At 43.6% G+C, this 26,175-nt stretch overlaps 1 protein-coding gene, 1 long non-coding RNA gene and 1 other non-coding gene across 5 annotated transcripts; 1 reads left to right on the top strand and 2 right to left on the bottom strand.

The window, feature by feature from the left end:
• The first annotated feature begins 68 nt into the window (after positions 1–68).
• Positions 69–21,707, top strand: HHIPL2 (HHIP like 2). 2 transcript variants are annotated; one of them, XM_064509981.1, is made up of 10 exons: positions 69–1,463; positions 3,456–4,998; positions 9,984–10,636; positions 11,673–11,816; positions 12,153–12,484; positions 13,573–13,699; positions 14,065–14,210; positions 15,745–15,826; positions 20,013–20,095; positions 20,909–21,707. In XM_064509981.1, exons 2-10 carry the CDS (start codon positions 4,615–4,617, stop codon positions 21,223–21,225), a joined length of 2,268 nt encoding a protein of 755 aa, XP_064366051.1. In that variant the 5' UTR covers positions 69–1,463; positions 3,456–4,614; the 3' UTR covers positions 21,226–21,707. The 2 variants fall into 2 exon arrangements, with proteins under 2 accessions (XP_064366051.1, XP_025950499.2); XM_026094714.2 differs by having other exon boundaries at positions 69–4,998.
• Positions 13,967–24,792, bottom strand: LOC112980082 (uncharacterized). Of its 2 annotated transcripts, XR_010388641.1 has the most exons (5): positions 24,725–24,792; positions 23,152–23,254; positions 22,547–22,709; positions 21,709–21,842; positions 13,967–17,272 (listed from the first exon to the last, which is right to left on the bottom strand). It is a non-coding gene; the product is annotated as an uncharacterized LOC112980082 (long non-coding RNA). The 2 variants fall into 2 exon arrangements; XR_003258341.2 differs by lacking the exon at positions 22,547–22,709.
• Positions 24,285–24,357, bottom strand: TRNAT-UGU (transfer RNA threonine (anticodon UGU)). The gene has a single exon. It is a non-coding gene; the product is annotated as a tRNA-Thr (tRNA).
• Positions 24,793–26,175: the final 1,383 nt, after the last annotated feature.

Here is a 26,175-nt window from a genome sequence, read left to right on the forward strand (position 1 = left end):
CTGTGACAGTGTTATAGTAGGGTTGGTTCTTCTTGTATTTAGATACACAGAAAGTGACATAAATGGATGCTGGAATGTAGTTCAAATCCATTCAGGACTAGCAGTGGTATTCATAATAAGTGGAGTGTCTAAACCTAGGAATGCTGAATGATGCAGTGCAAAAATATACTTCTTAACCTGTAAAGGTTACATAACTTGCTGGTTATAATTAATTTTCCTGAAATAAATGGAAAATGAGGCCTATATTGTATTTTTGCACTGTATATTTAGTAGAATTATAGGTCATGAAGTTCTACTGCACTTTGTTCAAGTGGATGATGCACTTCAGTATATCCAAAACTACTTTTCAAACATGTCATGCTTGTGGGTTGTGTCCAGTTCAGGAAACGCTTTTGCTTCCTTCCTGGTAGGAGGGAGGGAAAGGTCATCTCAATTGCATGGCTACAGAGGAAAGCTGGTGTCACAGTGCTTTGGGAGAGCAAAGAAACAGAACTACCAAAAGCTTTACTTACCCCCCCCCCCCAAAGAAAAAAAAAGCCAAATACTTGCTTTTGTTTTAACTTCACTAATGGCAGCTCCATAGAACTCTGGTGGATGAACCACCACGGGGGATGTCTTTGACAGTAGTATATGGATGAGAGCAGCTGTGCTTTAAAAGCTGAGTGTTTGCTATCTGGGAGTTTGGTCTGGGTTAATGTTGAGTCTTGTGAAATGTTAAGTCTTAAACATTGTGAGCTACTTGTCATAACTTCATACTTAATCTAAAAATTAACAATTATCCAAGGGACTCCTGATCTGAGCGCTAGCTTAGTTCTGACCCACTAACAATGCTGCTCGTTCTGTAACACTCAACATTTTGCTGGAGGTCTCCCGCTCAGCTCTGAGGAGCTTTAGATTGTGATGCTGTCCCACTTTTACAAAGCCATGTGATAGCAAGCTAGCATTACACATCAGGGCAGATCATCTCACTGTATAAAACTTGAGACTTGTTCAGTATTACAGTTAAAAGTTTAATTGTAACTTAGGGGTTTTCTAATGTTCTTGTGAGAAGTTGTTTTTCCTGAACCCTTCATTCAAAAGAAGAAGATTTAAGAGTTTAGTTTAGGGATAAGTATTTTAGAACTGTTGATTTACACAGGGAGAATTATTTTAGAACTGTTGATTTACACAGGGAGAAGGGATTAGCATCGGGATATGAACACCTTTGAGTCTTCAAGTACAAAATCTTTTATAAGAAAAGTGGCCTTTGATTTCAGACTTTTGTAAAAAGGTGCAAATGACTACTCTGGAATAGTAAAGGAATTGAATGCTGGAGTCCCTGCTGCTTGTTGAGAGCTCCCACATAATTTTCCCTCTATCCCTTTAGCTGCCTGTGGGGAAATGTGTGTACCTTGTAGCAGCTGAGAGTCCATCTTGTCACTGAGGAAAAAATGGGAACCAAAGCAGCAAAGATCTGAGTACAGGTGAGGAGAATGAGAGGACAAAGAGCAGCTTGATGCATTTGAAGAATCTATTGATTGTGCTTGTAGCTTTCTTGGTCAAAACTGTTGTCAACTTTAAGTGATCTCAGACCCAAGCTCTGGAAATAGCATATTTGCCAACTCTGCCTGCCAGCCTCTGTACCCCAAATCCACTGGGCTAGGGAGAGGAGGGAAGGAATCCCTTGTTTGTAGTTCAGTTCCTCAGAGGTTCCTTTCGTAGCTGGTTTGCAGCCAGGGATTGTTTTCTCTCCCAGTGCTAGAGCTGCAGGGCTGCAGTCTGCGAGTGGAAGAGTGCAGTCCCAGCTTTGACATAACAGTCCGTCTCAAGCATTGCTCTTTCTTGCCGTGTAAAAAAAAAAAAAAAAGCTATTACCCAAGGCTGTGGTATTTACACTTGAGACAAAACTGCACATCTCAAGTCCTGAGTGGAATTTCCTGTGCAAATTACTCAACACATGCTGTATTTTCAAGTGTGTGTATTATACTTCGAATATGGTAACTCCCAGTGGATGGGAACATTCTTCTTTGGCTGTATATTCTGCAGTTTTCTTATGAATGGTCCTCCTCATCCTGTGTACAAAACTTCTGTGATTTTTTTTATTATATTATTTTTTCCATGAAACAAACATGACATACTTTACTACTCTCCTTCATGCTGAGGTAAGGAACTTGCTCAGGGAGGCCACATCTTCTGGTCTGTAGACCCAGTGCATATTGTCCCTTTGTTAATCCACCTCTCATTCTGGTATTTCTAGTATTCAAATCTAATTTGATGAAGATATACACAAAACTGCAATTCATTTTAGCTTTGCCCTCTGCTTTCCTTGTTGTCTCATCCCTGTTTGTGTCGCTGCTGCCTCTGCTTTCCTGTTTTAAAAATTCATGTCTCGCCACAGATCAAGAAAAGTGAGGTAATGAAGTGTTTGCTGCTTATAAAGCATGTTGATCCCCTTGTGCCCTGACAACAGGTGATGGTTACAAATCCAGTGGTGTCTTTTCTTTTCTTTTTTCTTTTTTTTTTTTTTAACAAAACAATCATTTCCCAATAACGACTAGGAGACCAATAGTCACAGAGCATTTCTAGCTGTCACTTTGCGCTGGTTATTTTACTGGGAATCGGGAACTGGGAACTTCAATTTCCTCATGAGCCACATGCAGCTGGGCTGTTGGGAGTAAGTGATGATGTGCGGGGAGAAGGGAAGGAGTTTTAAATGAGTAGAAGTGTCCCTAAAGATGAAATTCTCCCTTTAGCTTCCTTTTCCTCACTCTCTGTCCCTCTGCCCCATGGAGGAAGAACAGTAAATAAGTAGGAAGCTGTGGAAGCTGCAAGAAACAGCAGGAACAATATCTGTGCATTGGCTATAATCATTTCTCCCAAGATTTGTGGGAAGGAGAGACGACTAATTAGCATTTTATTTTTTAAAGGCAGAAGCTAGAACACCCCCCACACCGTGTGGGTTTTTATATTGAAGAACAGTCTGGATCATGAAGCAGATCTGAAAGGGTTTTTTCCCCTGAAGTGCTTGGTTCAAGGCTAGCTGGACATGCCTGAACATTTTGTCAATATTGATCTACCCTAAACAGCAATTAGATTTTTTTCGTAAGCTGAGATTTGTGTAACCTTCCTTGAACTATATAAAACTGACGCAAAATGATTATGTGAGGATGGATTTTCAAGTTATAAATGATGTCTTCATGACTCTCTCTGGAACCAGTGTCCTTTGAAATCGCTGCCTGCAGGTAGTGTGAAAGTGCTACGCAAACTTTAGTGGTCACTTAATGAGAAAGGAGCTCATTTCAAATGACGGTGTCTCTGGGTGAAAACGTTCTGTAATGCTGAGTTGCAGGAGTTGCTTGGTTCCTTGCTAGTGCTTCAGAAGCAGCAGAACAGGTTGCAAAGCCTTGTCCTTTAAGTTCCGCTGTACAGAAGTGTCTAGCGGGTAGGTGCGTGCTAAAGCCTTTTTTCCGCAATAGGATCAGACCTGCTGCACTACTCCTATGGCTGTAAAGAAGAGCACACAACTCTCCTCTTCGTTGGATCACTTGGGCTCACAGTTTGAGGGGTGCGCTGCTGTTTTAAATTTGTGTGTCTCATGATGTGCACAGCACAGTGGTGATGACTGGTATGGACGGGTGTAGGTTTATTGCTGTGTTACGAATAGCGATATGTATGTGGGAGGAAAACACTTGTTTTTGGTGAAATGGTAAAGGATCTCGGTTGTGGTCAAAGGGGTCTCTGCTTGCGGAAGAGTGGGGTTAGGCAAAGGTGTCATATAGTATGCTTACGTATGCAGCTGGCGCTGTACTTGGCGAACTCTGTAGGAAACCCTCTCAGACTGCTCTCCAGGGAGGAGAGGGTGGGCAGAAATCTCGTGCATCTTTAACTCAGTTTAACAGCACCTGGGTCAAAACCACTAAAACCAGTTAGCTTAAATGCAGGGTTACTGCATAATATCATAGCTGAGTTCTGGTTGTTCAGGTGCCTTAAATATGTGTTTTCTGCTTCACTATTTTTGAATTTCTTTTCAATTTAACCCTGAATTTGTACCTGGATTTGGAAGTACCTGCAATATCTCTGTAAAGCTTTTGGTCGTGAAGTTGCTTGTACCTGTGGTCCACTGCTGCCTTAATTTGGTGTCTCTCTCTCTCTCTCTCTCTTTTTTTTTTTTTTTTTTTTTTTTTTTTTTTTTTTTTTTTAATGATCTCTGGTCACAGGGTAAGAATCCCTGTTCAGTCTTTGTGAAAGGCCCAAGTCTGGTCCACTTTAAAAGTAAAGTAAAATGGTAGTTAACAGCTGAGAAGGATTCGTCTTGTGTTTTGTAAATGGAGAGAGAGAATCAGATTCTGCATATAGGTATCATACATTGTATTACTTATTTTGTGTCCCTATTTCTTCATGAATGATTTCTGAGCCTATTTAAACTAAACCGTAGGATTAGATTTGTGAATGCTTCTAGGGACATGAGAAATGTCCAGGGGGGAGGGTTCAGCAGTGTGACGTGTGAAATACCAAAGAGGCAGTCTGGAGGGTTTCTCTCCAGCCAAATAGTAAACTTGGAAAGAGGGAGAGAGAATGTAAGCAAACCTGAGCAAACACTGAGCTCTGCAGCTGGCAAATAATAAAGCACAGAGGATGAATGAACCATATCATGAAGAGGTCGAGCATTTCTATACATCTGACCTCAAGAAACCTCCAGTGGAGAAAGTGAATGTTTGGCCATGCACTGGCAGGAGCAGCAGCAGCTCTGGAGTTTCCTTTTCTTGCCCACATGTCTTTTTTTGCCTCTCCTTGTTATGCCAAATAGGCAATCTCCTGGGGCATCCTCAGTGCCTGGATTATGGGCCGCCTTTCCAGCCCCCTTTTCACTTGGAGTTTTGCACTGCCTATGAAAACTTTGGCTGCTGTGACCAGGAGAGAGACAACAGCATTGCAGCAAAATACTGGGAGATCATGGATTATATTGATCCCCAGGGGCATAAGCTGTGTGGAGCGTATATCAAAGATATCCTCTGTCAGGTAAGGCAGAAAATTAGCATCTGAATCCCACACTTTGGGCTGACCGTGGGGCTGGTTTGTGGCTCTGATTGTCTTTATAGCTGTGTCACTCTGAAAAGAGGTGTGGGAGCAGGGGGGGAAGTGGGCTGTCATGACTGAGTAATGATACCTCATCCCCAGCGTGCATTTTGTGAAGTGCTTTGTGCAAGGCACCTCGCTTTGTGGTATCTGGCAATATATAGCAACATTTGATAGCAATAATGATTTATGAAACATTACCCAGCTCACGATGATGGGAATCCTGCTGCTCTGTTTATTTGCTTGTAACAAAGGGGAGAATTACAGATCAATATTTATTTTCTATTGTGCTTGCAGCTACTAGGTGCTGGATGGCAAATACTACAGGACCAAATGATATGAGAATTATCAGGCGCAGTATTTGGGCCCCTAGGTTCCAGGAAGGATGTGTTGAGATTGTTCCTGCCTAGGATGCTCCAAATGTTCTGGTTATTAAAATATAACAACACTTAATAGACAGCGGATTCATGCAGCTGCATGGTCCAGAGGCATCAGTTGCTGCGTTTCCTTCAGTGCTGCCTTCGCACTGTCCACCTGGCTCACAGAAGCAGATATGGTGCAGTGACAAAAGACCAAGGGCACAGTTCTTCCTGGGCGCTCTCCTTAAAACAAGAGCAGAACTGACCTGCCTTTAACAACTGTGTTAGTCATGCAGAGCTGGACTTAACGCATCCCAGAACACAAAGTAGCCAAAAGATGCACTTGTTCTTATTAAGAACACAAAAACCTCTTCTAATTAAAATTTCCTTATCTCTAAAATTTTATTTGCTTATCAAATGTGTTGGATACTGATAGGATTTTGGCATCTCCTTGGACAAAAATAATCTTTGGCATCAGGGCTGAAAAAGAGTAGGCTCAGGGTTCTCTTTGTCGTTCTGCAGTTGGTAAACCAGAAAAAGGTGCATTACAGGTCCTAGCAGAACCACCAATATTCATATTTAGAAAACTTTTTGCATGTTGCAGGTAGATGAGAAACATGATAAAAATGTGACAATTGCCTCTTTAGACTTGGATTGCTCATTCTGCAGGACATAGTTTAACTTCACATTTGTTGGAATTGTACAGCATATAAAAAAATTGGGATATATATTTTCCAAGTAATGAGTTAAGACTCTTTCATATCTTTCTAGAGTAAGATTGCTGTAAAGTATTTGATGCTAAGGAGCTTGTAATTGCATTGTTATGTTGTCTTATTCCTGTTCAAGTTAGTGACAGCCTTGGGAACAAGTTGGGTTCTTTTGACAAGTGTTATTTGGCTGTTGAATTAGTGGAGGAGCAAAAAAATCTACCAAGTGGTCTCATTTTAGTGATGTCACTTTGCTGGATCTCATTGTTACTGGTGATCTCACTTGGAGGGGGTGAAAAATGGTGACAGATCTCCATTCTGCCCTGTTCACAGTATCCTAATAATTAGTAGTCACTACCTGTGACATGTCAACACATGCTTAGTGCCACATAAAATACAAGAAGACATATGCATATGCATTATCTAGATGTGATTCTGCCAAGTGCTCATTACTGCTGTGTATGCCAGGACATCAGGCAGACCACTCTCAGTAACAAGCACTTTTTTGATGATGTTAGTATGGAACTTGGGACATGAAGATTAAACACAGAAGCAGTGACAGATGAAATAACATTATTGGTTTTTGTCTTCTGAACAAAACACATTTCAAGAAAGATATAGGTGCTTACTGATAAACCTGAAATCACAGTGTCTGCTCTAATATTGTGAAGACAGCATTATTTCACATCTTTTGGGGAACTGGAGTAGTAGGGATGCCTTGTAACACAGCCACAGCAGCCCATTCAGTGAGGTGTTTCTTCAGTGCCCAAAACAGTGTACAGTAAACAACAGTCCAGCTATTTTTTTCTCCTTGCCTTCCTGGTGTGGTAATGACTGGTGTGTTGGGAGTTGAACAGAGGAAACTGTTTTTGGTGACTGTAGCAGCCTCACTGGTCCTGCAGAGCCCAAGGAGGAGCTACAGAACGCCGCTTACCTTGGCACTGTAGCTGTGTGGTTTTTTACAGATGGAAGATGATTAGTTAGGGATATGTCCTGGATCATGAGTTTCCTGCTGACACTCTAAATCAGCTGTTTCTTTTAAAAAACTGACTTGAAGAGGCATCCAGATTGTCTATAAAGCAATCTGGCTCTGCTGGTAGAGCTACTTCAGTTTACACCTGACAAGATCTGGGGCTATATTTGCCAGTTACATTTGTTGTAAATGTTTGCAGGTTTAGGACCAAGCCCTCAGCTAAGCTGTCCTAGGATTTTGCCTAGGAATTGAACATGAAGCTCTGGAAATTGCCTGTAATATTCTGAAGGAGATGTTGTACATGTAGCAAGGTATGCATCCAGGGAGTTTCAGCAGCCATGCAACACGTGCTAGAACTGCTGTACGGCCACTAGCTGAGAGAATGTTTCTCTACTCAGAAAGCAGTCTTGTTCAAGCTGATTGAAAGCCATGATATAAGCATGTGATAGGAGCCTAGTGCAGGCGAAGCAACGTATTTTTTTAAGCCAGTTTTAATCTGAGGCCTGACCTGTGATTGCTTGAATGCATAGTGTTAGTCTAGTTTGGTCCTAGTTTGGACCAGTAGGAGACTGCGTACTGCACATACAGGTCAGTGCTTTAGAGGTTCTGTCTCCTTGGTTGGGGAGAGTCTGGCGTGGCGACAGGCAGCCCCAGCTTTGTAAGGTAGCATTATGTGGTTCTGCACACACTTATTTGCAATGACTAAGAAGAAACCGGATACTCTTGCAGAGAAACTATAAAGTGGCCGAGAAGTATCAACTTGATCTTAGCATCTTCTGCTTCTTCTGCTCTATTAAGTAGTTGGATTAATTGTACAGTTTCCTGCACACTGGAGTGAAATGAATGCAGACAACCAACAATTACTGCAGGGCCACTTAATCCTGGGAGTTTACGTCCACCCTGAGGAATGCCTCCACCTCGTGCATTTTGCCAGAATGTGCTGCAGATGTTCTTTGCCAGGCAAATGATGTGTGGGAAGCTGAATGGCTGGAAAAACATAGCAGCTGCTCAGGGGCTACACTTACTTTGAGATCATGAGCTGTAGGAGACCCTCATACTGCAGACTGTCAGCAGAATGGACATGACTGAGCTCAGAGGTGCTGTGAAAACGCCCTGTCTCAGAGGAAGCTGTTTTACTGTTGGTAATAGCTCTCATATCCTGTGCTGGGAGTTTGATTCTGTTCTAACTACTAATGATGCAAATTAAAAATGTTTTCAGAGAACTTAATAAAGCAATCACTGCAGAACAGAATGGGGAAGAGCTTTAAATTGCAAGTGAACTGTGGAGACTCGGGTGCAATGAAGAACATTGAACGAGCTGCAAGGACACATTACTGGAGTCGAATAAACTTTCCAGGACTCAATATGCAATGCAGGCTAGGCTGTAACTACTCTTTCCCACCTTTCTTGGTGAATCTCTATCAGGCTAAGTGACTTCTAGTCACTTGAAACTAGTACCATATTTTGTGGAAACTGCAATTTAACTAGAAGTTCAACATATTTGGGTGTATATGAGTGCATGCTGGCAGAAGATAAGGGGGGGAAAGCAACGGGTAATGCACTTACTAGACTGGAGGAACACGCCAGCCAATTGTGGTTGAAGTGCTCGCACCAAAGCTGCTCTCTTTCAAGGAGACAAAGATTCAGTTAGCCCAGGACAGCAGCCAAAAGCTGTTGGAGGAGAGTGTAAGAGAAAAGCAAATACAAGTATTCCCCAGAATATGTTCCCAGCCTCTGATCACATTCAGCTTAGGAACTTCCCAAACTGGGTGTAATTTCTGTGTATTTAGTGATCGTCAGTGGCTTCTCTTTCATGCAGTCATACAGGCTCCCCTTGAACTAATATACATCTTTGGCATTTACAGTTTCTTTTGACAGAGTTTCACCTCCATTTTTAATCTAGCTTCTGCTAGCTTTATCTGATGCTCCCTCTTCTGCTGAGGGAAAGAGTGAACAACTGATCCCCATCCATCTTCCAATGTCACCTGTGATATTTACATACCTCTGCCAGACTCTTAGTCCACTCTGATCATCTCTCTTCAAGACAGCTCAGTCCCACCTTACATAACTGTTCTGTATCTTTGTGGTCTTTCACTTGCAGTTCTGCCATGTTGCTTTTGAGAAGATCAGAACTGCACAGTGTTGAAGGTGCAGGTCAACTGGTATCTGTTTTGTTCTTTCTTTTCTAACACTTGATTGGAGCTAGGTATGTGCTTAAGTAGTTTAAAGAAGTAAGATCTTAAATATATCTGGAAAAGGCAGTGATGCCAATTGACTTGAAGGACATGACCAGATTTGGCACTCCACTTCAAGAAGGGGAAGGTCCAGGGAAGAGCAATCGGGGTGACAGACATATAGAAAACGCCACCTGAGGGAGAAGATTGAGGGAAGTGGGATTGCTGGTCTGGAGAAGATTTCAATATGAAGGCTAATGCTCTTTAGAGTGCAAAAAATTGCTACAGTGAGGGCATGAAAAAATTCTTCTCCTGGTCTGTTAGGAATAGGATACAAAGTACCTGGTTTAAAATCTAGCAGCAGAGACTAAGGGAGATTTCTAAAGCTAAGGGTACTTACCCACAAGAACAGATTGTCTGTCACTTTCTGAAACCTCTAGTAATGGAAATTCCACAGCATCTCTAGACAAACTTCTTTTGGGAATAATTTAGGTACAGCTGATTGTGCTTTGGTAAAGGAAAGTGCTACCAGCCTCTGAATCCACTTTTGCCATATTCCCTAACTTTCTACTACTCCACTTCAAAGATGATTCATTGCGCTCTTTGCCTTACTAATTATTTTTCATTTTATTAATTGATTTGCTTCCATGAAGGTATCCCTGCTTCTCCTGGATGCATGTACACTGCCACATATTTAGTTTCTTTTACTTCCTAGGAATGTTCTCCATATGCTGCGCATCTCTATGATGCAGAAAACCCTCAGACGCCTCTTCGGAACCTCCCAGGACTTTGCTTTGACTACTGCTCTGAGTTTCACTTCAACTGCCACTCCGCTATCAGCCTGCTGACCAGTGATAAACACATCCAAGAATGCTGCGAGACAAACAAGACACGCTTCTGTAACCTCCTCAACCTACACGATAAGGACTACTGCTTCCCCAATGTGCTAAAGAACACAGCCCTCAACCGCAACCTGGGCTCAGTGGTGGCCGACCGCAAAGGCTGCCTCCAGCTCTGCCTCACGGAAGTTGCCAACGGCCTGAGGAACCCGGTTCTGATGGTCCATGCGAACGACCATACCCATCGCATGTTTGTCGCTGAACAACTGGGTGTGATCTGGGTGTACTTACCCGATGGCAGTCGGCTGGAGGAGCCCTTTCTGGATATTAAAACTATAGTGTTGGCTACACCATGGATAGGGGATGAGAGGGGCTTTCTGGGGATGGCTTTCCACCCCAAGTACAGGTACAACGGGAAGTTTTATATCTATTACTCTTATATGGATAAGAAGCAAGTGGAAAAGATCAGAATCAGTGAATTGAAGGTTTCAGCATCTGATGTCAACAAAGCTGATCCACACTCAGAAAGGTAAAAGCTTGCATTGAATGCTGCTGTATACCATGATGAGAAATGATTTTTCTGTCCTTGTCCTCCTCCTCCCTTGCAGAACCTGCAAATTCCCACTCACTTTGCTTTAGGCATGTGACTGGACCTGTTATGAAGCTACTGGAGACAGGGTGGCTCAAGGTCACATGGCAAGCTAGATGGAAACAAAACTAGAACCAAGGAGCTGGACTCACATCTCCATCTTGCACTCTTGCCTTTTAAAAAGCAGTATTTTACAGCTTTAAGCTTTATCTGGAATTAACATCTGCCCTGATGTTGCTTTATACTGTAGGAGAACAAACTGAAAAAACTTTCTGGTTTTAGTACTCACTACCGGCATGTTTCATTTATGGTACTGTACATTCATCTCATTGATCTGATATGTGTCTCTCTCTTCCATTCCCCGCTGTCTGCCCCCCGCCCCCAAATAAGAAAAAAGCTAATTATCAGTCTTGAAGAAGAATTTGTTAATAGTACACAATTATTTTGAGCTTCACAATCACCATAGACCTCAAAGATGCTTCTAAAGCCCTCAGATTCACCAGTTACTTCTCATACAGGAAACAGAACCCACCTGTCACAAGCAAAGTTTCAAGGTCAACTGTTCCATCTAGGCGAAAGCTTTATACATTTTTAGCCTTGTTTTTAGATGAGTTTTGATATGCCTACAGTGGTGGGCGAGTTCTGTATCAAAAGAGGCGTTGATAGGGCAGGCTAAAGCCCTAGTTCGTGGGCTGACGAATGGCAGAGGCCATGGTGCTGTATGGTCCGTGGGAAGCATGTTTCCTCACGGGACTCCGTGCTGAAAGGACACCTGCTAGGAAGCATGCAGCCAGCCTTGTGCTGCAGGCTCTTCCTGTCACAAATAGGATGCAGCTCAGCCCTTGCACCGTACTCGACAAAGCTGAAAAGTCTGTACAGCTGGGAAATGTTGCTTTCTTCTGTGTGATGCAGTGCTTCTGCAAACTAACCAAACGTTCAGTAGCTGCCTGTGGAGCTATTTCTCTTTTCTTTTTAGGAATCTTCTGGAGCTTGAAGAACCCGCTTCTAACCATAATGGCGGACAGCTGCTCTTTGGTGTGGATGGTTATCTGTACATTTTCACAGGGGATGGAGGGAAAGCTGGCGACCCTTTTGGAAAATTTGGAAATGCTCAGAACAAGTAAGTAGGGAGGCAGGCAAAAGCCTTGAGCTGCTGCACCAAGAGATAAGGCTTGGAGGAAAGACAACATGGAAGAGCAAACTGAAAGTGCTAGTGCATCTGCTAGTCACTCTGATGCAGTATTTCAAAAATTAGTTAAATTTTGAAAGCTGAGGGCACCCATTTCCCTGAGGGGGAAGAGTCTTTTGTGACATGAATGGAGTGTAAGACGGTTTATTTCTGCAGTATAGAGAATTCCCCTTCTGGAAAGGGGGAAGAAGGCGAGAATTGTTTATACTTTTGCTTGGTTCTTATGCCGGGGTTTATAAACCTGTCTTTATCTGCCATTCTCTTTAGGAGCGCTTTGCTGGGAAAAGCCTTGAGGATTGATGTGGATGGAAAAAGCCCAGATGGAAAGCCTTATCGCATCCCTCCTGACAACCCTTTCGTGTCTGACCCCAAGGCCCGCCCTGAGGTTTATGCTTACGGGGTCAGGAATATGTGGCGCTGTGCGGTTGACAGAGGGCACCCTGTCACAAAAAAGGGGAGAGGGAGGCTCTTCTGCGGGGACGTCGGGCAGAACAGGTTTGAAGAAATCGATATCATCGTGAAAGGAGGCAACTACGGCTGGAGAGCAAAGGAGGGATTCGAATGCTACGACACGAAGCTTTGCCGTAATTCCTCTCTGGGTAAGGAAGAAGTTTCTTGCAGGAGACTACTTAAAGAACACTTATTGTACTATATGTATTTAATCAGTTATAGTGCCATTTTTCCAATGAAGCTAAATAATCTAGTGTCGTTCGTTGAAATGGAGTTTGTTTACTTGTTAAGAGCAGACAAAGGCTGGACAAACTGTCCCTTTCTGCCTTTGTGTTGCTCTCCTTAAAAAAGAATGGATACCACCTATCTTTGTAAAGATCTTGGAAAAGCACTGGGAAGAACAGGATATTATTGTAATGTTCCATAAGCCATTGGAAGCGCTTGGTCTCAAGCTCATGTAGATGATTCTGAAACATTTGTATGAACAGGCAAATGTAACTGTGGAGCGTGCTATCAATGTTTCTCCTCTTTAGCGCTGGCATCCACATGGCTCTGTTATTCTAAAACAACTCTAATCATGGTCCAAGCCTCAGCTGACAACACACCTGCTTTAGATTTTGCTGTTAAACCACAGTTTTTAATGAATTACATTTATCCTCAGCATTAAAGACAAGCTATTTGTTCCAGAGGAAAAAAGTGAGGACAGGACCAAAATTCTGTGGAATTTGAAATTCTGCTCCAAGTAGAGGATGAATTCAATTTTAATGTCAATTTATAAGTCTCATGACACATCCTTTTTGCAGGTAGTATATTTGTGCATGTTCTGTGCTGAGAATGACATAAAGGTGTGGTCTTTGATTGCATCGTCTTCTGTAGAAATACTGGCATTTGCAAAGACAATCTGTTCAAGTGACTGGTGCAATGACATACCTATAATATTTCCTGCAGGCTGATACTGTTCTATATTGCTTACTGGATGCAAAGAATCTTGGTCCTATGCATTATGAAAGTTCACTGACTAAGCCTTGATGAACTACGCAGAAAGCTCTTTAAAGCCCCTGGATCAATTCTGTACTGGCGTAAATAACTGAACCCCTACTGAAATTTAGCTATGCTATTTATTCAACTATACCAGTCCTTCTAGTCATCTTTGTGCCCATCGGTGTTACTGACCAATTGCTTTTTGATGCTCCCTAAATGTAAATTTTTCTGCTTTTCATGCATATGCATTTAACAGATGATGTTCTTCCAATATTTGCATATGGCCGCAATGTGGGGAAATCAGTCACTGGAGGTTATGTGTACAGAGGATGTGAATCACCCAACCTGAACGGCCTCTATATTTTTGGTGATTTCATGAATGGGTAAGATAGAATTCTTTTCTTTCCAGCTCCCATTTTGTACATGTATTTGCCTTGTCTGAGCAGAAGAAGCATGTTAGAGCATCCTGAAACCTTTGAGCTGGAGTAAATGAGAATTCCAGATGTCTGGGCATTAGATGAAGGGCTCTGTTTGACCATTATAATGACACTCTGACTTGAACTTCCTCCAAGGTAGGGTCCTTAGGATAGTTTGTTTGTTTGTTTGTTCAGGCCTGTTTTTCCTAAAGAAAAAATTAAAGCTAGTGAACATTCACAGTCCTGACATTTTATTTCAGTAATGCATAATTTTGGCAGGTTCCACCTTTGATAATGGAAACCTAAAACACAAGGTTTTATTTTTCATCTAGTCGACTTATGGCTTTACAGGAAGATGAGAAGACAAATAAATGGAAGAAGCAAGATATCTGCATTGGTAACACAAAAGCTTGTGCTTTCCCTGGAATGATAAGTTCTTATAGCAAATTTATCATCTCATTTGCTGAGGATGAAGCAGGTAAGGTATCTCACTAGCCATCTCTCTACTGGAAATTGTACCCTGTCAGTTTTGTGTTCTAGGGCAAATTGCATCAAAATTATGTTGCACCTCATAAATGCGACTAAAGAGCAGGCACTGCACAACGGGTCTGTAGCCATCTCAGCATGGCAGGTAGGGTTGGCGTGTGGTTCGGAGATGCCTCCTGCCCTGTGAGGCCCTTGCAGGCATGCTTGATGGAGAGCTCAGGAGATAAATCCTCACATGAACTGAGTCTGAACACTCCAGGTACGCTGAGGAGTTTGAACTCAGGTTTGTTTCAGGCTTACCTCTCCTTTTGGTGCTGTTTATGCCCCTCTATTAATGAAAAGGCTATGTCAATACTGTTTGTTCTTTCACTGTAACAGCTCATCCTTACTTGAGTTCTTATAGTTTGTCTGAAGCTCTCCCTCTTTCTTAGTATAAATTCCTCAGACTTCACAACAACGGCACTTCACTTTGTGGGTTACAGACCAAAGCTTCATCTGGAGATGAAGAAAGCCACTGATTTCAAAATTTAGTGCAAATGTCTCAATGCACAGGATTATTACAGACATGACGACTAGAACTCTCACCAAATGCATAGATTTTTCATTTTTACACAAATCTCCTGACAAAGACCTATGTGATGCAAAGTGTTTGCAAACTTCTTGAGAGAATCCAGATGTGCCTTAGTAAGTTCTGATATTTCACAATTCAGCAGAAAACATCTTTTTAATGGAAAGATCATACCTGATCTTGCTTGCATATTCTGTCAGAGATGTACAGAGACCTAGGAAATGTGGCTTTATTATGAAATATGTACAAATTTTTTCAATATGTGGATGCTAAATGTCTCTTCTACTGGCTATTCTTTTATAAACAAATGTGGTGCTGTAATGTAATTTGAAATGCAAACAATAGTTTTGCCTCTTTTTTTTTCCCCCCAAGCTACAATAATTTGCCTGGATACTGTACTAGTGGCTACTGAAGGGAAGGCATGAGGAGTAGTTGCTTTCCTCAGTCATGATATAGCAATAAGAGGCTTCTGTCTTACATGGATGGCCAATATAGCTCCTTTTGGATTTTTTTTTTTTTTTTTTTTTTGGCTATGGTTATGAGATGGCTAAATATTTGTTGTGTGGTTTTTCCTTCTATTTGTAGCTTCTGGCTGCTGCTTTGGTACAAACAAGTTTTTAAAAAGACACATTTATGTAGAGGAAAGTAACCTTTTAGAAGGCCATTGACATGAAGTAGTGAAGGCTCTGCTCGTGCATTGTGCTTGATATAGGACCGCTAGTTTGGCATGGTACGCTGCTGAAATCAAGAGCTCACTCGGTGTCCCCAGCAGTCTGCCTACACAGGTTTGGGTGAGACCAAAGCCCACTCTTGGCAAGTAAGACGCTGACTGAAGGGGTATTCTTTTCTGACCATGTGAATTAGTGGAAAAGCCAGGGAACAGAGGGGAATGGAGAACAGGGATTCACCTTGGGCCTTTGCATCTGAAGGTTTTCTTACTTTTTTCACCTCTCTTTAGGTGAGCTGTATTTTATGTCTACTTCTTATCCAAGTGCCTATGCACCACATGGATCTCTCTACAAGTTTGTTGATCCTGCAAGGTTAGTAATTAAAGGCCATTTTTTCTGTGCCAAATTTTTCTATAATCACCATGTGTTCCACAGCTATCACACTAGATAAATAGTACTAAGTACTACTGATATACAACCTTAGCAACCTACACAACCTTTGGTCTCTGTTAGCCCGCTGTACATCTGCTTCAACTTTATCAGTTTCAGAGAAGTTATTCCACACTCATCCTGCCTGTGCACCCGGAAATAGATCAGGTTCAGACATCTTAAAGGTCTGGGATTTTAAGGATCAAAATAATGTCTGCTTGTTTGCATGTCTAGAGTATAGCACTGTGGTTTTAAAAATGACAATCCATATTCTTCAAGGTTGTGAGGGAGATAACGTTTTGTCTACACTTGAACCAAGGACCTTGTAAAATTAAACAAAACTAATTTTGCAACAGCAGAGCGACTTCTCTCTTCTGTTTTACTTCATACTGGCAGGCATGCATCCCTTTCCATCATAAAATGCAGGTCAGGGGTGTGAAGCGTATCCTTGCAAATGAAGTGATAGCCTGTGAAATAGTAAAACACAGTAAAAGGCTGATGGTATAAGACAGCATGAAGAGAAACAGTTACAGTCTTCAAGGCTTTTGCCCCATCTCGTAAGTTCAAACCTAGCCCAAAGTGCATACAGCTGAAATTACTTCCATTTCGCTAGCAGTTTAATGAAACAAATTGATGGTCTTGCCAAGCTTCCTAGCATGGCTTGATTTTTCTACTTAGATATGCCTGGGAGGTTGTCCTCCAGCCTTTGTAAACAGGTGTGGACTGGAGTGGGCCATGCAGAGATTGGTAACCTTCTGCTCATGGATGAGTGTGCAGCCTGTTTATGGGAGAAAGCTGGTGCTGCTAATCCTCACGCCACCCAGCCTCTGTGTACAAAGGACTCTGATATCCTGGATGGTCACAGTAGCAGTCTCCCTTGCTGCTAAAGTGATTTAAATTGAAAACAGATGTAGACTGCTTTACTGAGGCCAGCCTCTGAGGCTCCCACAAACTCTTGCTGTTACGTGGTGAGGCTAATGGAGTTTGACAAGATTGGCTATGAATCTTCCTCAGGCTGGTTAAAAGGCTACCCTTTGCTGATCACTGAGGTAATTGAAAAGTACTGGGAGGCAGATTCTTCCATGACTTACTGCCATTTCCGACTTGACAGGACTGTGGGGATGTCTGTCCCTGCTTGCATGCAAGGAAAATCAGCTCACTGGAGTCATGATTTGCCCTTAAGAACTGCCACTTGGAAGGCAGATGAATAACTTTGAATCCTTGATTAGTTTTCCATGTGAAAATCCTTCTCCCATGGAAACTGGGGGAGAAGATTAGTCCACACTGTAGAGATGCTGATGAAGGTCTCACATAGACAAATATTGAAGCTGGTGGTGGAGGGGAGAAGGCTGTGAGAACACCTCTTGCAGGTTAGGCACCTAATTCTCCCTGAAATCAGAGAGATTTAAGTCATCCAGTGAAAATTTAAAAAATGCCTGCATTTGTAGAGATCTGAAATGACACCAGATCACTGTGATGAACTTTGACTTAAAAAATAAATAAAAGAAAAAAAGAAAATGCAGTCCACAGATTAGCTACAAACCCTCCAACAAAGAAGAGTGAAACCTGGTGGTTCATGCAGTGTTCAAATAATAAGTGGAACTTGAAAAAAAGTTTTCCAAGCAAATCTTTTTTTTTTTCTTTTTTTTTTTTTGCTTTTAAGCAGTTATCCCTGCTAAGGTATGTTTTTATAATAAGCATGCTTAAGCAGTTTTTATCTTCCCAAGCCTTTGGATCTTGCTAAAAATCATTAAATGAGTTTCAAATCACCCTGTCAAGTAGATAAAGTACTAATGTGTCTATTCTGTTGCTGAGACCTCAGACGCTAACAACATGAAGAAATCAAGAAATGTTTTCTTGGGAAGGTAAATCAAAAATTAGGTAGTTCACCCAAAGTCTGTACCAAAATGATGGGAATAGGACTTTGGAGACTCCTATCTTTAACAGCTTATTGCCTGCCAGGAAGCCTTTGAACTGTGAAAACTGTTCTTGACCAAAATATAAGATTTTAATCTTAACAAAAAATAATAAAAAAGAATTGTGAGCTAGCCTAAACACTGAGAGTTTGAGCATCCTGTGTTTTATAAATAAAAGCCCTGCAGCCCCTATGTGACTGCTTAATGCTCCATCAAGACTGTCAGGATGATAAATCTTCTCCCCCTGCTATCTGTAAAGGGGGAATGCAGCTTTTTGTTTCACAAGCAGCCTGAGGAAGCCTTTCCAGAAGGCTGCCTGCCTGAGGATGGTTGGAGGGGCCGCGCAGTAATGCACAGTGTTACTATGACTCCATGGGGGCAGCAAGCCCCCCCCTGCCAACAGCAAGGTGGTTTTGCTGCTCTGAAAGGCTTGCTGGAAACAAGCCAGTTCCTCCTTGTGCTTTTGGAGCTTTCCTATTCACCATTTCTAGAGCAGGATCAGGCACTTAATCCCTTGGCTCTTTGGAGTTTAATTTTGTATTTTCTGGCTACCCTTGTTACCTTAGCCCTGCTGCTGCTCTGTTCTGCTTCACCCTTGTCTGTTTGGTTAAGCACTGAGCAAGCTTGCCTGGGGTGTACAAAGCCCTGGCAGTTCCTGTGGAAGCTGAGCTTGCTTGGCCCTGGAGCAAATCAAGTCCTGACATCTCCAGATCCTTGACTGTACTCCGGCCTCCTCCCGATCGTATTATGAGTAGAGACTTTCCATTTTTCTGTGCAATTTAATGCTGTTTATAGGATTCTTCTGCTTCCTTCCCACTGTGAGCTATGGCTTGGCTGACTGGTTCCTCTGTGACACCTTGCCAATGGGTGTAGTCCTGTCCCACGCACTCCCTGCTTCCTGCCCACACTTCAACACCCACGTTGGCAAGGGTAGCAAGCCATACAAATGCCTGCTCTTAACTGGTGGTGGGACCACTGCCATCTCCCGGAGGGCAAGCCTTTAATTTCCCTATGGACCTCACAGGAAAACAAAGCAGCAGAGCCAAGCAGCAGAGCCAAGTGTCCCCACTTTAAGTTTGTCTCTCCAACAGCGCTCTGAGAGACAGCAGAGTGGGGATTTGACCTCTGCCTGGACTGGTACCAAATTCCCTCAGTCCGGAGGGGAGGGAAGAGGTGTTAGATGGTGCTTCCAAAAAAAAAAAAAAAAACAAACTCCAGAAAAACAAAAAAAAAAGTTCTACAATCTTGCCTTAATTAATAGCCTGTCCTTTTTTATTTTTTTAATTGAAATGATGTGGAGGAAACACTTGGCTGTTTCCCATGTCTGAAGGAGAGTGCTAGTTAGTTAGCTAGTTACAAGAAAATGTGATGCCTCCGGTCATGCTTTGCTCTGTGCTATTAAGCATGGCAAACTGGAAGAGCTTGTTCTTACGTGTCTTAGAGTAGTTCAGGGTGGGGGGAATGCACACAGAAAACACAGCTGTGTTTCTCCTCTTTGTATCCCTCCTTCCTGTCACTTACCAGGTGACAGCTTTGCCTCAGGGAAAGTGCAGATGGGTGCTTTTGTCCTGGGGGAAGCTGCCAGGGAATGCCAGCAGGAGAGGAACTCCAATACAGCTGCTCTGCAGCCATCACTTCCTCCTGGTTCCCTTCTTTTGCAAACCCTCCCTTCTCGATGCAGCAGTACCTTGTAACCAGTGCAACACCCTTGGCGGGTTGTGTTAACTTTTGTGGAGCTGCATGGGAATATTCTGCTGAATGGGCAGAAATCCTTACGCTGTCCTGCAAGCATGCAGAAAGCGCTCTCTCACTGATTAGCCTTACACGCGTGAATATGAGATGACTGCACTTCAAGATGGGATGCAAGAGCCAGTACTGGTGGGGACAACCCAAAGTGATCTGGAAGTCTGAAGTGCTGCATTATACCATCAAGCTTCTGGAAATAGTGATGCGCTGTAACTCCAGCAGCAGGGACGTGTAATTGAACATGTCTTCAGGATTACAGCTGCTATTAGTAACCAGACAGGGATTTAATGGATTGTACCCCTGTGTTAGGCTCAAAAATTCCACCAAAATGGCACTCTAGTTGCCTATGTGCTTTTATGCCTGTTCCAGCAGAGGCAAATGACAAGGGAGGACGGATATGTGCCTCTGGAGCAAATAAAATTCTAACGATTTCTCAGATATCTGCATGTCTTTCTGTGTTTTTCCAGGAGAGCTCCACCAGGGAAGTGTAAATTGAAGCCTGTCCCAGTGAAAACAAAGAGTAAACGTATTCCATTTGCTCCACGTGCAAGTAAGTTGTTAGGCTTTTTTATTACTGAGAAGCAAAACTGGCAACAGTCTTAAAGGCAGGTGATTGAAAGCATTAGTGATCTTTAAAGCACTGAGCAGAAGCAATCTTGAAGTTAGATAATCTCACTTAATGAATGCTTCTGTTGTCTAATAGATACAATGGCTTTTTAATGCCCATCACTCTAAATCTTGTCAAGCAACAGTGTGAGTGGGCATCACAAGGGAATGGATGGCTTCTGATTTAGGCGCTGGATTTGGACTGGGAAGTTCCGAGTGCCCCTCCCAGCTCTGCGACAACCTCCTTAAGTCAAACAATATAATCCCCCCATGTCACAGAGCCTTTTCCATAAATCTAGGGCAGTTAATCTTCCTTTCTCCTGGCCTTTTTCTGTCCTAGGACCTAAGCAACTAGAGCAGGGATTGCTTCTTATTATTGAGTAGAAGCAATGTTTAGCAAGGTGAAGTTATGTTTTCTGGGATTTCCAGATCTTAGTGTAGTATGAATAATTCATAATGTTAAGTCTGCCAAAGAGAAATGTGCATGCTTTCATCGTATTATTTCTGGACTTTATTTCCCAAATATATATTAATCATTTCTCTTCTAAAACTAAAAACATTTTATTTCTAAGAAGGTCAAGGCTCCTATGATAGAAAGAAAGAGGTAGGCAGGTTTATATACTCTGTATTTCTTTTCTTAGAATATAAGATATTTTTCTTGGCTGTAGCTCTAGCAAGGCTTTTTATCAGCCATATTTCTGAATCAGCCTTTCGCCTCAGAGAAGAGATGCTGAAACATGTTAATTACTTTCCTCAGAGACCATCCTTGAGCTGCTTAATGATCCTCCAACAACCCAGCCTCCTGCAAAATCCTCTTCCCCCACTGGAGTCACCCGAACACTTTCTTCCAAGAAAGCTAAGACCACCCCACCCACCAAAATAAAAGTATCAGCAGTGAAGCCAGCTTCAGCTGGTAAAAAAACACAAAAAATCAAAGCCAAGGCTAAACATCACAAGCCAAAGCAGAAGATGAAGGTTACAAAGGTTTCCAAAACTACACCAGCGCCGTCCTTGACAAAAAAGACCCCCCCTCCAACCAGAACCAAGAAGCTTCCCCAAAGAAAGGAGCAGTAACTAAGGAGAAACTGGTGGAGAAAAGAGAGTAGATTAAGAAAGAGCTTTTGAAGCTGAGAGAGATCCCCCCAAAAGCAAGTCATTTAGAAGATGGTGACTAATTTGATAGGTAGAAAGAATGCTTTCAGTAGGGACCAAATTAAAAAAAAAATCAGTTGATTTGTTATGCCAATGAAGTTTCTTGGGGTAAATTCAGTATTGATCCCAGATGCTTCTCCATTAATGTCAGTCTATATATTCTATTAAACTTCAACAGCACCAATATCCTAATATTAACTTTCTTTGCAAATACTGTTGTGAAGTCCTTTTCTGACATAAGTTTTTATGAGTCTCTGATAAACATTTGCTGGTAAGATTTGGCTTTGTATGTCTATGGCTAACAAATACAAGTGCCGGCAGCTTTCAGACCAGTTAGAACAGGCTTGCCTAGTAGGTTTGCATCTTTAATACAGGAATATGAAATAAACATGTCAGTGATCTCACCTTTCTTTCAGTGTTATTTTGTGGTCCTGAACATTGAATTTCAGCTGAGGCAAATTTTAAGAGTAGTTGCCTTTCAGATGATGTAAGCAGCAGTGATTTTTGTTAAACAGTAGTTTCTTCAAGTTATGGAACACCTGCAAGTCCCACAGGATGCAACAGAGGCTAGAAATGTCCAGCAAATCTTTAACCCTCCTTCCTCCCTCTTCTCCCCCCCCCCCCAAGAAAACAAACAAAACAACAAACCGCCCCAAAAATGCCAGCTATGGCTGGGCAATTCAATTGAACTATCTGCTGGCCTCTAACTGAACAGATGTTTTGCATTAGAGGTCCTCCTATGTGTCATGACATTGTAAAGTTCCTGTGTATCTTACACCTCTTGTATTATATAAGCTGCAGGAAATGGATTTTTTTTTTCCATATTCCCCAAGGTACCCAGAGGGAGCAGAACTATTGTGACTTCACTGTATGGCCAGTTTAGATAGCTGAAATAGCTCCAGCATGCATAATTGTTTCACCAAGACTGCTAATGCTCTGTGTGCGAGGGGTAGTGCCACAGCCATAACCCAAATGGGCCCATTTCCCTCTTGGTACTGTGTGGGGAAAAGCAGTGCTCTCTGAAGCTGCAGGTAATGACCAGAGGGGGACAAACACATCACTCTAAAGACAGAGAAAGGAATCTTTCCCCAAAACTGTCTGCAAACATCTTTGTCTCCCCGTAACTTTAAGAGTCCCTTATTTAACACTTCCGTTAGAAATTATTAGATTTGAAGCTCTGGCTTCAGAAGGTTAGCACATCTCTGAACATAACTGTCAAACTTATGTGTCTAGGAGCAGTTACCACGCAGCTCTCCACTGCTGCATCTTTCCCTTTTGAGCACAGGATACAGTCAGTGTTGGAGCTAGTGCCCCGAGCTCGAGGGTTCCCGAGGGCTCAGCCAACCTGGCAATAGCTGTGTTTCTTCGTACACAGAGCACACTGTGAAATTAATTTGCACGGTGATCTGCAAGGAGAATGAAGAAAGCGAGGATCACTGCCACTAAAGGGGTTATATTATTTTTGGTGTAAGCAGGGGAATCCTAAACCTCAAATGTTCTTTTCCAGAGAAGTGTATTTATTTGAGTTGCAGAGCCACGGTCTAGCTTAGCCTGTGCCAGCAACTCATACCCTTAGGCTAAGATGGAGCCAAAACAAATTGCATCATTTTGCAAGTTCAACTTAAAATGGAACTGCTTTCAAAGTTACGTTTGCTCCTACTGCCATCTTCTGGACTTGCCCATTTGGGATGCAGTGTTGCCATTAAGCAAGGTTCAACATGAAATGGTACAACTGCTGTGTAGAATAACGACCTGCAGTGTTTGAGACAAACTGCTTGAGAAGGTGTAATTGCTAACCAGCTGCAGGAGTTTGGTAAGAAAAACAACCCTTGGGTGTAAGGCAAATACCTCCAGAAAAGCCACGCAGCTCAGCTGACCAACTTGTAATTTCCTGGGGGCAATCCACAGTTCTTTCGGTTAGAGCAAGGTGGAATAGAGACCTCAGCAGGTGCTGAAACGTGAAACATAAAGCAAATGGGAGCTGCCAGGTAAGGAAATGTAGCCTCAGCCTTTCTTCGTGTCAGGCAAACTACAGTCCTGGCCTATTACCATTACTCCCTCCTTGCACAGAGCTGGTGTGGCTGCTGCTGGATGATACAGAACTGTTATGGAAAATGCAACAAATGGGAAAAATGCAAAAACATTCTGCTGTGCATATAATTCAAAGTCTTCACCCAATGATTGTAGATGCTGGGGAAGTTTAATGAAAACGGACTCGGAAGTGGCCAGCCTCACACCACCTCGTTAGGCCGCATTGCCTGTTACCGCTCCTATATTCTCCCATCAGGGCTAGGTGCTAGTCCAGCTCTAACAAAACCTCAAAGCTTTTCTAGGGAAGGGAAACCCTACAGGAAAAAAAAAACCACAGAGAAAACAATGACTGGGGGAGATAAAGGAGCGTGAGGACCACAGGATCAAAAATGCATTGCTCGGGAATGGGAGAGGCACACCGAGCAGGCCGTCCACGTCCACAAGATGGCCGGGGAGGGGGCGGGTTCTGCCCGGAGACGGGGGAGGACGGGAACGGGGGCGGCTCCCACAGCCGCGAGAAGCCCCCCGAGGAGCCTTCCCCGGGACACCAGCGGCCGGGGCTGCCCACAGGCTGACAGGGAGGGCCCGCGGCTCGGCCGGGCTCTGAACGGAAGGGTAGAAATAAAAGGGGAGCGGGGAAGCGCAGCTAAAGCCCCTCCGCAAGCGCCCTGTGCCGCGGGCGCTGCCCTTTACCCAGACCCAAGGGCGGGATCCGCTGCCCCGCCGGGCACGAGGCGGCCACGCCCCAACGGCCGCGTGCGCAGGCGGCGGCCCGCAACGCTCCCTGCCGGCCGCGGGGCAGCCGGGGCGGTGAGGCGCTTGGGCTCCGCGCTCCCGCGGCGTGGTCGCGCTCCCCCGGGGTAGCGAGGCCCCGGCGGCTCCGCGGCTGAGGAAGAACACTGTATCCGTCTTGGAAGAAGTCTCGGAAGGGGGAAAAAGAAAAGCACGGCAGGCCCCAGCGAGGATCGAACTCGCGACCCCTGGTTTACAAGACCAGTGCTCTAACCACTGAGCTATGGAGCCACCTATCACTTCCAGCCCTGCCGATGGGTGTTGTGCGCCTCGCCGCCCGCCCGCTCCGCGCCTCCGGCGGGCACCTGCGGGCTTCGCGGGCCCCGGCCCCGCGCCGGGGCGCCCGGGCGGGCGCTGTGCGGCGGCAGCCGCCCGCGAGGCCTCGGGGAGGCTGGAGCCGGCTGCCGGCGTGGCCCCGGCAGCTGCCGGCCGCCCCCCGCCCGCCAGCGGCTCGGTGCCCGTTAGCGGCTCGGTGCCCCGGCCGGGCCGGGGCCTGCCGCCGCCCCTCTCGGCCCGAGGACTCCGCCGCGCTCCCTGCCCGGGTTATTTCGCGCGAACGGACATTTCAGTGACAAATTAAGCCTTGCAAAAGGATTACCTCGAGGACTGCTACGGTGTTCTTCGGTTCCTAAACCACCTCGTTTTGTAATCCGTGCTGCGAAGAGGCTTGTGGGCGCTCCCTGCAGTGGGGGCTGCCCCCACCTTTTGGGAAATGGAGCTGCACAACATATAATTTTGTGCAAAACGAAAGCTCTTAAAAAAAAAAAAAGTAGGCAGTTCAGAGACTGTAATCAACTTGGTGTTGCAAATCATCTCAGCTTTTGTGAAACCTGATGGTGTGGAAAAACTGGTTTAATTTTCTTGCAAATAAACCACAAAACTAGGTTGATTAGTATATGAACTCAACTGCATGGTAAATAGGCATTGCGTAGCCTTAGTTTTTCTTTTCGATTTCACAGAATGATGAAGTTCGAAGCTGCTGAAGATTTTCTCTTCCTTGCATAAGAAAACCAATCTTTCAGCTCTCATCCATAAAAGTTTGGATAGAAGTGAAAAGGTAAGCTGTGAAGAGGAAGGTGAGAGACTGCTCTGGAGCAATACACTGTGCTGTGCTCTCTTGATGAATTTGGTTCCTGTTGAACACTGCAGTCACGTTTTAGAAAAGCAGACGTGACTTGCTGGGTGCCAGCCTTAAACAGAATGTGCCCACAAATAAAGCTCCTTTGAATGAGAATGGACAGAAAGAGCTGCATTAAGGAGTTAAAGACCTTTCTTGCATTCCACACTTCACAATCGTGAATTAGGTCAGCCATGAGCTAGGTCATGTTTTTTTTTCTTACACCTTTGCTTTAAATGGATATGGTCTCTGTAGACAAACAAAACCAGTTCTGGTGAACTCAGTCTTTTTGTTTATATAAGACATTAAATTTACTTTAAAATATCTGCTTCTGACCGCTGGTGCGGCAGCTGATAAATTGATTAAGTTTCACTTTTCTCTGCTAGTTGTTTTTTTCCCTTCCCCTTGAGGATGGTGATTCTTTAGAGATGGTGAAGTCTTCTGAAAAGGGCTAAAATGCCAGTGGTTACAGACTATGCCTTGGGAAACTGAAATATAAACATAGCTTGTTTTATAACTTTCCCTTTAAACTACATAGGAGTAGAGCTGTCCTGTATCTTTCCTGGAGTAAGACAAACCTACTTTAACCAGTCTAGCAGTGCTGAGCAGCAGGGCGAGATGTAACCTGAGCACAGAACATCAGAATCAAGCTGTCAATGGTGGTATGGCTGCTCATCACCTTCATTTTCTCACGTAGCTGCCAAGTCTGTAACTCTGCTGCGGTTGCCCTGCTTCTGGATTCTGTTTACTATCTGCTTGGTGCTTACTGTGAGGTGGCTTCAAATGCCGTGTAGCAGACAGTGAGAGTCTGCCAGACACGCTGCCTGGGATTCAAGACGTGATGTAGATACCATCTTATTGGTAAGTCCTCTAGTTTTCCTTTATAATGGAAACTAAGGGAATGACGTGCTTCTAGGATGCAATTCGTCTCA

This window comes from Dromaius novaehollandiae, chromosome 3 (genome assembly GCF_036370855.1).
Source record: "Dromaius novaehollandiae isolate bDroNov1 chromosome 3, bDroNov1.hap1, whole genome shotgun sequence".
NCBI classification, from domain to species: Eukaryota; Metazoa; Chordata; class Aves; order Casuariiformes; family Dromaiidae; genus Dromaius; species Dromaius novaehollandiae.

Coding starts and splice junctions, on each gene's coding strand:
- HHIPL2 (XM_026094714.2), top strand. CDS start 4,615: ATGAATGAACCATATCATGAAGAGGTCGAGCATTTCTATACATCTGAC. Junction 11,817..12,152: donor TTTGGAAATGCTCAGAACAA/GTAAGTAGGGAG, acceptor CATTCTCTTTAG/GAGCGCTTTGCTGGGAAAAG. Junction 20,096..20,908: donor TCCATTTGCTCCACGTGCAA/GTAAGTTGTTAG, acceptor TACTTTCCTCAG/AGACCATCCTTGAGCTGCTT.